The 13498-nt window shown below is 34.3% G+C and overlaps 1 protein-coding gene across 2 annotated transcripts in view; it reads left to right on the plus strand.

The window, feature by feature from the left end:
* The window catches only part of THADA (THADA armadillo repeat containing), a 279803-nt gene that overhangs the window by 11670 nt on the left and 254635 nt on the right, over positions 1-13498 (plus strand). For both annotated transcript variants that reach the window (XM_039887287.1, XM_039887288.1), the window contains exons 9-13: positions 51-206; positions 906-1028; positions 4198-4321; positions 9823-9974; positions 12920-13133. In XM_039887287.1, coding sequence (XP_039743221.1) covers positions 51-206; positions 906-1028; positions 4198-4321; positions 9823-9974; positions 12920-13133 — 769 coding nt within the window. The remainder of the gene's footprint in view (positions 1-50; positions 207-905; positions 1029-4197; positions 4322-9822; positions 9975-12919; positions 13134-13498) is intronic.

A 13498-nucleotide genomic window follows, 5' to 3' on the forward strand; every position in this document is an offset into this window, starting at 1 on the left:
AGGCTTCACCTCATTGAAAAATTAACACTTTATTGCTTGATGTGTTTTAGGTACGGATAGATACATTAGGCTTGCTTTGTGAAAGTAATCGAAGCACAGAAATCGTTTCCACAGAAGAAATGCAGTGGATTCAATTCTTTATCACATACAATCTTAACAGCCAGTCTCCAGGAGTTCGGCAACAGATTTGTTCTCTTCTTAAAAAGGTAGAATTTCTCATTAGAAAGTATAGGAAAAGTGGTGAACTTTGCTCTGGAAATCATTTATAAAAAGAGCCCAGATTTTGGGAGAGTGTGAGAATAATGGTCATGGGCTTGAACTACCACATCTCTTCATGATCCTTTTGTGAGCTAGTCCATGATTCCATAAAGTTTATATTTGAGAGTAAAGTCCTTTCATTTTGGTGTAATAAATCAAACTGGAGCTCTTTTTTTTTAAAGGAAAGAAATTTAGTGGTGGGTTTTCAGAGTGAAGTTATTTTAAGAAAATTTGGTTAAGAGGAGGAAGGATGTCCTTTTATTTTTATAGTTTCTTGAAGTGCCTCATGAAACAGTCATTATTGGATTACTCAACTTCAGTTAATCATATGACACATTTATGGGTGAAGAATCAATAGAGTATAGAAGTGAGTATATCATCTTAGGTTCATACTGACTTGAAGGAAGTAGAACTCTGGTTTAATGACTTGTATTCTGGTTTGCAGTAATATTTTGGTTTTGGTTTTAAAAATATAAATGTTAATTTTCTGTCAAAAAGAAACACTAAATATTAAGTTTTAAACCATTAGTCTCTGAGTTGCCTGAAGTTTTAGTCTAAGGAATTTAAAAAGTTCTTCCTTTGCCTTGTAGGCTGACATTTAAGGTTAACGTGGCTCACATATGCTTCATTTTTCTTCTTCTCAAAAGTTGTTTTGTAGGATACGGGAAAGTTCTCAGGTACTTTTTAAACTGGAGCGAAGTAAATCTAAACATGAACCAGAAAATGAGTTAACCAGACAACACCCATCTGTTTCTTTACAGCAATATAAGGTAGGTGATATATTTCTAAACATGTAGAGTTTTAAGAAACCTAAAACAATTATGAATAAGCGTTAAAGGGAAATAAATAAAAGTCTCTTAATGAGTAGAGTTTCTGTGCTCTTTTCTTCGAGCTGGGTTTTACATATTCCTTCTGGTGCTTTGGTACTTCACTTGAGGTAGCCTGAATTGTGGAACCAATGCTGGAATGGAGGTCTATTACAGAATAATATTAATCGGTTAGCCTCAATAATTTACAGCTTATGTGGGCCAGATGAATTTAGTACTCTAATAAAAAGGTAATTGCCAGCCCTGAACTCCTCCACTCCTCCCCAGGATGGAAGATGACTATGTCTGGGCTTACTTCCTCTTTAGAGTGACATGACTTACAGTGGCTTAATGTTATTGACTCCTTTCTGTGGTCCAGCTATGGAGGTTTCTGTCTATTCCATTTTGGAGTGCACTTGAAGAGTAGGGCTGGCTTTCGGGATACTATGTCAATAGAATGGATGGAACCCCAGATACATTAGTCCCAATCTGGGCCTAAAGTCAGCTTGACGACCTTCAGTTTCTGTCCATGAGAACAGAATGAGCTTTACACTGGTTTCTAGCCTCTTAGAAGTACTCTTATTTTCTTGTAACACCCGAATAGAAGACAGAGCTCATCTGTTTTATTTCACTTAGGGAAACAAGTATAAGTTAATGATACACTGGAGTCATAATATACTCACTACCTACTTTAAACATTAGTATGGATGGACCTTAGTTTTCAGTTTTGTATTTGAATGATAAAAAAAATCATCTAAATAAGAATATTCTTATACAAAAGCTGAAGTCAGCTTCATCTTCATAAAATCCTAACAATAAAAATTGGAAAGTCACAACCTAATCTTTAAGGACATAGATTCAGTCCTAATTCTGCCATTGTCTAGTTGGCTTAGTTTATGAGTCTATTCAATTATAAGTGGGATTAGTAACCTCTGAAAGGTTAGTTTTGAGGATTAAACAGAAAAGCTCTTTGTAAACTTTAAATCACTCGTAAAAAGCCACGCTGGGTGTCATTAAAATTGACTAGAGTGTATATTGACCATTTAGTGTGTGTGGAACAGTTATTTTTTAGCCTTTCTTAGATCATTGCTAGCTGATTTAGAAAACAGATCTCTTGCTTCTTTTTTGCAAGGGGTAAAATGACTTTTGTCTGAATTGGGTACTTAGAAACATAAAACCTGTTTTGTGGATTGACATTCTGAATTGTCATGTGTGTGTAATTCCTTAGTTTGTGCTTATGGATATATATTTTTTGAAAACTAGTCTTTAGAGTCCTAATCTATTGAGTCAGTCTCATGGTTCTTATATTTTCTCCCAGCTGTAGTCACTTGTGGCTTCTGGAGGTTGTGACTTTGGCACTCTGTTATCAACATAACAGTAACAGTGAGTGTCATGCACAGTGTGGTGGCCTCAACGCCAGTTGCAGACTAGGGGCCAGGGAAGAAGGGGAGGCTATTTGGAAAGATACCGTTTGAAGTCCAGTGAAAGAGATTATTTCATACCTAAATAACTGATATTAATAGCTAGAGTACTTTTTAAGTTTACAAAATGCTTTATATCCATGTTCTCATTTAACCCTTAATAACAAGGCTGTGAGATAGGCCTGATTATCCCCACTTAACAGTGAGAATACTGAAGCCTGGAAAAATTAAGTAACCTGCCCCAGATCTCTCAGCTAGTAAGTGGTAGCTCCAGATCTGCTCTTGACTCCAAAATCTGAATAGTTTTTTCCTTAGTACCAGCTTAAGTGAAGGCCTGGATATAAGAAGGTGCAGTGAGAATTTGGGGAATGGTGAATTCACCGGTGTGAATGACATATAAGATACTTGGGGGAACAGAGGAAGTGAGTAATAGGAAAGGAGTTAGAAAATCAAATTGGGGCTGGGTAGTAGAGAGTTTTGAATGCTAGGCCAAGATATTTGGAAGCCTCATGAGGAGCCGTTAAAAGTGACTAGAGCATATATTGAGCCCCTTCTGTGTACATAGGACAGTGTGCTCAGGACTCAGGATCCTGCCTTTATGGTGGTTATAGTCTGATTGAAAGAAAGAACTGTTATCTAAAAATATGTGATACTACAATTAGGATAAAATCATTCTTAAAGGATAAACTCGTTGTCCTTTAATGTGACTATTATGCTACTTATTTATAATTAAAACTAGTTTAAATAAGATATTTTCGAAAGCTATCCTATTCCTTTGAAACCCAACAGAATAAATAAAGTAATAAACTCTTACTTAGGGCCCGTAAGGGCCTATAGGATAAATCTCCACAGTTGTATGTCCTTGACCAAAGATATGAATGCAGGGATCCTATACAGAATCATTTGAGACTAGGACTGCTTATATGCTTCTCAGTTACCAATAAATGTTGTCAGGGCATAGTGGTATACAAGATGCTTGAGAATCACAACTTTTCTTTATAATTTTTCTCTTTGCTCTTACACAGAAATAAAAATAATATAATAATAATAATGATTATTTTTTAATTTGAGAAAGAATACTATCCTGAATAAAGTATTTTCTACTTTGTTCTTTTTTTTTTAAAAAAAAATTACATTTTACTAAAAGTTTTCATTTTTTATCATTTGTATAAGTAGCATGGTAGAGCAGGAGTCTCAAAGAGGCAGATAGAAGACAATGGAACAGTTGGATTTTTTAATGAATTATATCATTATAGCCAAATTTATTAAGTATTACATTTACCAAATTTACCGTGTAGTATATATTGGATATTTCTCTGGTCATTTTAAAACTGAAAAAGTATACATACCTTTGATGCCTGAATGCCTCTGATGAAGAAAATCAGTATTCATATAGCTTTAGCATAAGTCAGGGCAGAACATCTTTCTTTCACTAAGAATGTGTTTTTTCTTGTGTGGGGTATGATAAGAATTGTACTTCTTGTTGAATCTACCAAGATGGGGTTCATTAAAGTTACGATATTACTCATGGTCAAAGGTGCTAATCAAAATTGTCAAGGGAAGTGAACAATTAATATTGTTTAAAAAAATCTTTTCTCTCTTAATTAAAAGAAAAAGAACCCCAATCTTAAAGGTAATACTTTGAAGAAAAACTATTGTGAGTTCACTCAGTTATACTTATTGTAATTTTTTTCTTTTTTTTTTTTTTTTAGAATTTCATGTCATCCATTTGCAACAGTCTTTTTGAAGCATTGTTTCCTGGCTCTTCCTATCCAACTAGATTTTCAGCTTTAACCATTTTAGGCTCAATAGCTGAAATTTTTCCTGTCCCAGAAGGTAAGTTTACAATAATATTTGGGGAAAGTATTTTTTTCCCTCGCAAAACACATACTTTTTCAGCATTTTGTTTTTCTTGAAGTTCAAGTTTTGTTGACTTTTTAGGTTCTTATGGGAGGTTTTCACTATGTAATTTTTATTTGGACATAATTAAATTTGTCAATAAGGGAGAGAAACTGTTTCAGTTATCATTATATGCCAGCCCCAAACTACAATTTTCATGGACTGTGCTTATTATGAGAAGGGTAGCTGCTCTCATCCTGCCCCAATTTATATGTTACTGTTTTAATATAGTGCCCAATCTGTTCTTTAAGTTTAAAAATTAAAAAAAAAAAAGTTTCTCTTATGTATAACATTCCTCACTGAATCTTTGTGGTTAAAATGTGGTTTCCCTTTACATGCTATGCTGTTTCATAAGTCTCGATCTGGTTTCAGAAAGACTATATGAGGATATCATTTCCAGGCATTCTGATTTAATGATGCCTTTTGTGTGGGATACTCAAAGAAGCTGAACATTTAAGTTCCCTTTGAGTTGTTTTTTTCCTTTTTTGACAAGAAATGATTCTTTTTATCTCCATATGTAAGTTTACATGTGTTTTAATTTGATTTTTGGTTTGTGCTCAGTCTTCCTTGACTATGGTCAAACAGAAAAATATCCTGCTCAGCTGCTCTTTCAGAAAGAGTGGCCATTTTTAAATTTTTAGGCAAAGTATAATTTTTTGGTGGGGAAGAGAGTTATTTGATATTAATATAGGCTTGCTTCATTTGAAGAAAACCATTTTTTCAACTATTGTTTGAAAAAATTCGTATCAGTAGCAAAGTTTCAAGAGTAATTCAGTGCACAGCCATGCACTCTCTACCTAGATTCGTCAGTTATTTATGTTTTGCCACACGGTAAGTTGTCACTTAATGGTGTCAATGGGTTCTTAGAAACTGGGACTTTAAGTGAAACGACGTATAATGAAACCAGTTTTACCACAAGCTAATTGATATAAACAACAGTTAAGTTCCTACAGCATATTTTTGGTCACAGAAACATCACAGAACTTCTAAATAAAGACCCGAAACACTTCTAATATTAAACATCAAAATAAATGTGAGCTATACATACATTTAAGAAAGATTAACAAAAACAAGTAAGATAATTCTTTTCCAACCTACTTATTCTAATTCAGGATTGAGGGTGCCTTGAGCCCTTCCCTATATCTCAGGGCGCAAGGCGGAAACCGACCCTGACACGATACCTTCCCATTGCAGGATGCACTCATGCACACTCATTCAGGCTGGAACAATTTAGACGCACCAATTCACCAAACATGCCCATCTTTAGGATGTGGGAAGAAACTGGAGTAACTGGAGAAAAACCATGCAGACATGAGGAGAACATGCAAGCTCTACACAGTGGCCCTGGCCAGGGATCGAATTATTTTTCCCCTCATCAATGTTATAATGAAGGGATATTGAACTAAATGAAGTTATTCAAGAACCCGCTGTATTTACTATGTCTCTCTGTCTCTCATTAATTTTATAACCATAACACAGTGATCATATTCAGGAAATTTAATGTTGATACAATGCTATTATCTAATATATAATCCATATTCAAATTTTGCCATTTGTTTCAGTAAATGGCCTTTTTTGAAAACAAATTTTCTCGTGATCCAGGAACCAATTTAGTATCACACATTGCATTTTTGTTATGTCTCGTTAGCCTCCTTTAATGTGGAAAGTACCTTATTTTATGATATTAATATTCTTAAAAAATGTATTTCAGTTTCACTTTGTCTTATTGTTTCCTCATGATTTGACTCAGGTCATGCATTTTTATTAGGAATATTGCATAAGCGATGTGTTTTTCTCAGGATGCCATATCAGGACATACATGATGATGGCTTGTCCCATTATTCATGATGATAAATTTGATCACCTGATTAAGGTAGGTGTAGTAGGCCAAAAAATGACCTCCAAAGATATTCACATCAGATCCTTAGAACCCATGAATGTGAACCGTACTCAGAAAAAGAGTTTTTACAGATATGATTAAGTTATAGATCCTAAAATGAGATAATCTTGGATTATCTGTATGGATAAATGCCATCAGAAGTGTCATTATAAGAGAGAGAGGCAAAGGGAGATGTGACACATAGAAGAGGAATCACTGTGACAGTAGAGGTTGGAGTGATATGACTGTAGGCCTTGGGATCCTGGCAACCACCAGAAGCTGAAAGAGACAAGGAACAATTCTCCATTTGAGCCCTGACAGAGTATGGCCCTCATAACATTTTGATTTTGGACTTCAGGCTTCCAGGACTGTGAGAGAATAGATTTCTGTGGTTTTAAGCCACCAAGTTTGTGGTAATTTGTTACAATTCTCATCAGTTTAGAAAATTTCAATGACACTACAACTGAACTTAGGCAGTAAGGTTTTACCTGAGAAGATTGATTATCCGTTTTATCTATTTAACGAAATGTTTTCTGTACATTTAATGTAGTCATAGTTGTACCTCAGCATCGGGGAATATTACTGGTAATTTTTCAATTGAGAGAGTAGTTTAATATATTTAAATGTATTTTAAAAGTGAAAAACCTGAGTCATCTTCCTAATGAATGAGTCACATATAATTGGGCAGTGACTGATGTCACAGTAATTATGTTAATTAAACAACTGGGAGGTAAGGCAAATGGTGCAAACTGTACTATACCCATTAACCTTAAAGGAGGCTGACGAGGCAAGATCTAGAAATACAGCATGAGAAATGTATATTCATTCTATCTTTATCTCAAGAACTTTAATGTGGGTTTTTATTTAAGAGAAGGACTGTGATTTGGGATTAATCAAAATGATTTCTACATTCCCTCGAGAATGTCTTAATTCAAGAAGAATAAGCCACATGCATCTTTCTTACTTGGAATGAAATGTCACAATATTCATGGTGAAAAGTTAGATTCCACAATTAGATTAAAGGGATTTATTCAGCAAATATTTATTTAGTATTATAATATGTCAAGCAGCCAAGGATAGGCAGTGTACAAATCAAAGTGCTTTCCATTTTTGAGCTTAGATTTTAGTGAAGCAAGTAATACATAGAATTTCAGATGGAGGTAAGTACTATGAAAAAATATTTCAAGAGGAGAATTGGAGGGAGATACAGAGTACCTGAGAGAATGGGAAGTGCTAGCCGTTCCATACAGTGGTGCCAGAGAAGGCTTCATATTTGAGCAGAGCTCTTAAACTACTAGTAGATAAGGAAGAAATCACTAGGGAAATTAGAAAATACTTTGAGAGAAATGAAAACAAAAACATAACATACCAAAACTTATAGGATTAAGCAAAAAAAAAAAAAAAATGCTCATAGGGAGATTTATGTATATGCCTACATTAAAAAAAAAAAGGCTCTCAAATCAATAACCTAACTTTATACCTCAAGGAATTAGAAAAAGGAGAGCAAACTTTACCCAAAGCTAGTAGAAGGAAGGAAATAATAAAGATTAAAACTAAGATAAATAGAGAATAGGAAAACAATACCGAGAATCAGTGAAACTGAAAGTTGGTTTTTTAAAGAAAATCAACAAAATTGACGAAGTTTTGGCTATCCTAAGAAAAAAAGAAGGCGTAAATAACTAAGATCAGAAATGAAAGGGGATATTTCTACTCTCCTTACAGAAATAAAAAGGATTATAAGAAAATGCTATGAACAATTGTATTATATTGTATTTTCAGTAAATTAAGTAACCTAGAAGAAATGGACAAACTCCTAGACATACACATTACTGTATTGAGAAGAAACAGAAAATTTGAACATTTGTAACAAGTAAAGAGAGTGAGTAATCAAAAGCCTCTTGTGGCTTCACTGGTGAATTCTACCAAACTTTTAAAGAATATACACCAATTTTCAAACTCTTCCAAAAAATTGGAGAGGAGAGAACATTTTCTAACTCATTGTGAGGCTAGCATCACCCTGATACAAAGGCCAGACAAAGACTCTACCAGTAAAGAAAACTGTAGGCCAGTATCCCTTATGAATATAGATGCAAAAATTCTTAACAAAGTATTAGTAAACCAAATCCAAAGCACATTAAAAGTATTATACACCGTGGCTAGGTTAGTGGAATTTAATCCCAACAATGTAACGGTGGTTCCACATAAGAAAAAATAGTTAATATAATATACTGATTAGAACGAAGGAAAAAAAACATGATAATCTCAATTGATGTAGGAAAGGCATTGACAAAATTCAGCACTCTAATGATAAGTAGACACTTAGCAAACTAGGAATTGAAGGGAACTTCCTCAATGTGATAAAGAACATTCATGAAAAGCCCACACCCAACACCATAAAGACAAAGCCTTTCTCGTAAGATCAGGAACCGGACACAGATGCTCACTTTCATCACCTCTATTCCCTATTTTAAAAGTTTTAGCCAGAACAATTAGGTAAGAGAAAGAAAGAAAGGTTATCTGAATTTGAATAGAAGAAGCAAAGTTGAGCAGAGGTGTGAATGAAGTGACAGAAACTTCATTTGCTTGCTCTAGGAATTTCACAGGGTTGTATTAACTTGTGAGTTAAGATTAAATAAAAAACGGACATCCTGTTTTATATTGCATAACATTCCCCAAATTAAGAAAGCATATGAATGTTTTCAGTTATTATAAGGGCTTACTTTGTTAAATGTTCTTCACATTCTTCTATGAAACACGTTATTCCCATGGTTATTTAGTCTTAATCTTAGAGTTAAATGAATTCAGTGACTGCCATCATTCTTTTGTGACAGTTTTTTTGTTCATTTCTTTCATTTTTTGTTGTCTTTCTTTGAGTGGAGTTGGGGAAATGTAGTTCTCAATTTCTTACACATCCAAAAATGTTTGTATCGCGGTTATACTTGATACTGAAATATGCTTTTGATATACAATTCTTTGTCACACCTTTTTTCCCTGAGGATTTTGTAAGCATTGATTCAGTATTTTCTAGCACTACCTGTTGCTCTGGTGAAGAGTGAAGCCAGCCTAATTTTTTCCACTTTGTAGGTGGATTGAGCTTTTTTTTCTGAATGGCCTAAAGATTCTTTCTTTATCTTTGATGCCCAGTAATTTTATTAGGCTGTGTCATATTGATTATTTAGTGTCAGTTCAACCAAGACATGGTAGGACTTTGGATTCTAGGTCAAGAAGTTTTATGAAGGTTTTTAAAATATATTTGTTTTTATTTATTTAAAAGTAAATTAGGTATCTATTATGTAATATATAACCTTTTGAAAGAGAATGAAGTGGTTTTAAACAACTTTTTAAAAAATATTTTTATTTCCTATTTGGAAATCTATAACACTTATTATTTTATCATTTTAGGAAATTAATGGAAAAATTATTCTTTTATACTATTATGGGTAAAGGGTAAAGTATGAAGTGTGAATTTTCATACTAACTTTCTATAAATTTGGCCAAATAACTTCAAAATGTTGAATTCCTTTTCCTTTTGTTCACCTAAAAAATAATTTTATTTTAGGTCAAGTCCAAACCGTGTATCAGCTGAATCATGATATTGATGTTGGTCGTTTCCAAACACTAATGGAGTGTTTTACCAGCACTTTTGAAACAGTGAAAATTTTAGCATTTGATCTTCTCATGAAGTTACCAAAAACAGTTGTACAGTTTCAGGTATTTGGACTTTTCCTACGTGAATGCGTATGCATGAAAAGTTTTTATTTAAGCAGCAGATAAAACAATCTGTGGATTGTCCTCCAGGTTCTTTGCATTTGCCTTCTTACATCTCTGGCTGTTTCAGTTCTCATTAATAGCTCTATCTATGTGGGGTAGTGGGATAGAGGAGTTAGGGGTGGATGGTGGAGAAGAAATATTGTTGAGAAAACCAAGTCCAAATCAGTGAGCTTTTTTTAAAATTGTTTTGATAAAAAAGAGGTGTAGTAGGCAGATTTTATTGTTTACGAGATTATTGGTGGATTTCAGTTAACTGTGGTCTCTCTGGTTTCCTCGGACATGTTAATATTTGATCAAAACACAGCACTTACAGTAACTCGAGTATTTTTTTTAGATAATCTCCCTGGTTAGATTGGGAAACTGAGCCTGAGGTAGAAAGCATGTTTCTGATCTCCCAATAAGCAATAGCTAAACTGAAACTGAAACACAGAGTACTTGAGGTAAACAACAGTTTGCTCCCTAAGTGGTCTGCTCGATCCCCAGCCCCCATTCTCTTCCTGACCCCTTGCACTTCCCATCTTGGGGTGGGAGCACAAGATGGGCTGGGAAATAAGGGCACAGCATGGGGATGGGTCCACAGGGGACTCCCTAGCCCAGGCATTCGGAGCTGCCCTTCAGGCTTATTCTGTGAGGTCACCAGCAACTCTGGGGTCACTGGCTCTATATGGCTTTCTGTTGGAGCTGTATAGCGAGGCCAAGGGTGCTACAGGGGCTGCAGCTGAGTTGTGGTCTGGGCTCCTGCTATTAGTCTCTATTTAGGGCCTGACAGCTTGTAGTTGCAGTGGGATTCTGTAGAAGCATGTGTCAGAGAGCACAAGGTGTCTGTTTCCATGGCTTCTAGATGGCATCGCATGATCTCAGAGCATCTTTTCTAACTTGGGCCCATAGTGTAGTTGCTTTCCAGTGTCTACCTATCTGTGTGGTCTTTCAGGTGCCCTGGTGAACAGAAGCTTCCTTGGTGCTTCAGCTTCTAACTTTCCTACCATTTAGAGGTTTTAAAGAAGATACTTCCTGTTATTCTATTTCTTTTCTTCTCTCCCACACCTCCTTCTCCCTTACCTATCATCACATTGTAGCCTTATGTCATTCATATGTGTATATGTATGTATATATATATATATACACACACACACACACACACACACATACACATATATATACATATATATACATATATATACATATATACATATATATAAAACTATGTATATATATACATGCACATATACATACACACACATATATATATACATATATATATATTTATATGTAAAACTATGCTTCATTTTTGGCAAATATTTTGAGAGTATCTGGAGTACGGAAGGTATGTTATAGCACCTATATGAAAGATCTGGTGATTATATGAACTATGAAGAGTTCTTAGAGGGCCTCTGCATCTCTAATTTGATAAACATACACTTGGTATATAGATACTAACTATAGAATCCAGAAGACTTAGCATATATGGCTTGCTCTAGGATTTTGGTGGTTATGTTATCTGGCCTGGCTTGCATATTAGTAAAAGGATCATAGGAGTAGACATTCAAGATTTTAAAATATTAATTATATATTACATAATATAAAATATTACATATTTCTGAAGTCTTTGGGTATACCTTATATTAATATGTAATTAGTTTTTTAGTATAGTTAACTTTAAAATGTTTTTAAGTGCTGACCTAATCTCTCTAAGGACCCATATATATTTTTTGGTGGCATATCTTTTATGATTTTATTATTCACCTACTGTATTACCCTTCTTTCTTGTAGAGCTACATATCTAAGGCCTTTATATTATATTTTGATTGACCTCAGATGATAGATTCCAAAGGTTATATATATTGTTTATTATTAATTGGTTAGTTAAGGAATTCAGGGACTTAGCTGTCAGTTACAAAAAAAGTTGCTTAGATGCTTAACTAGTTTTTTTAATATTTATTTAGATTTGAGCTTTGGCCACTAGCTCTAAGTTTTTTAGACCATGGAAAATCAAACATCAAATGACAAAGAATTTAACTGAAATCGAAATGAACTGATATTTGAATTAGTACATTTGATATCTATTATTTAGAAATTGTAAGACCTTAGATATTAGTGTACCTATAATGAAGTTCAAAATTAAGTTTATAATGATTGTTTTCCTTATATTAGACAGTTATGGAATAATCCTAGTCAAATCAATATTATTGAGCAGTGAAACTCTGAGTTCCAGAGTGGTGAACATGCACCCTGTCAACCCATGATTCCTGTCCTCAGCCCAGTGCCTTTTCATGCATATTACAGTGGGCTCTTCTGTCTTCTTTAGGACTGGCTATGTGAGTGGATGTGTATATGAGATGTAGGTGCTCTGATGCAGAATTTATGAGGCTTATCTGATTACTTTATTTTCCATGCATATACATGGAACTTCGCCAGGAACAGCCTGGTAGATTTGTATTTTTGCATAGATTCGTATTTTTCTCCTTTGCACTAGTTATGTGGGAAGGGGGAAAAGAGAAGGGCAGGAGTATGATGCCCAGGTGAAACAACCCCCGATTTACAAAAGAACTCTGGTCTGTATAGAAATAACAGAGATGATCTGGCTATAGCCATAGCAGAATTTCTACAGAAGAAAAGTATACTTTTGCTGTAGAAAAAGGTACTTTTTAAAAGCAGCTTTATCAATGTTGGTTCCCAACTGATATTATTTTCATGACTCATCACTAGAACTGATTAATAATCATTGTTAATAACTATAATAAAAAGTAACGTATATTTCGGGAGAAAGGGAATTAATATTCTTATTGAGTTGCAATTATGTGGCAGTCTCTGTTTTTCAATATATATTATTCCTTAAAGTGAAGAAATGTTTCAGTGACATTTACTTAGTCTGTGCTTTATTCTAGGATTCAGAGAAACTGCAAGGCTTATTCCAAGCAGCACTGGTGCTCAGCACCAGCACCAAACCATATGACTGTGTAACAGCTTCCTACCTGCTGAACTTCTTAATCTGGTGGAATGCTCTGCCGTCATCTCTGTCTGCCTACTTAAAAACTTATCAGGTTGCATGTGGAGATGGAGATAAATCTGCTTCTGTGGTGGAAAGTAACACATTAATGGGTTTGTATTGAGTAAATGACCTTTTGCTCTTATCAAAATGAATCTTACTCTCTCACTATTCATTTGGTTAGAATATTTAATGGTTAAACATTTCTTTGTGGTTTTTTTATTTGAGTTACTACCAGCATAGTAGTTTACCAGCATATAAGAATACCATGAATTTCTCTTGTGCAAATAAATAGTTTACTCAGCTGTAACACTTGTTTTTAATGAGATGATTCATGGTCAATAAGTAGATATATGAATGTACATTAATACAGCTCTTATTGACTTCTTTCTCTACTAAAAGTGTACTTTTGCTTCTGCAGAAATTTTACTGTGACTATACCAGATCATCTTTATTATTTCTATATAGAGCAGAGAGT

This window comes from Pteropus medius, unplaced genomic scaffold (genome assembly GCF_902729225.1).
Source record: "Pteropus medius unplaced genomic scaffold, Ma_sr-lr_union100, whole genome shotgun sequence".
In the NCBI taxonomy this organism is placed as follows: domain Eukaryota; kingdom Metazoa; phylum Chordata; class Mammalia; order Chiroptera; family Pteropodidae; genus Pteropus; species Pteropus medius.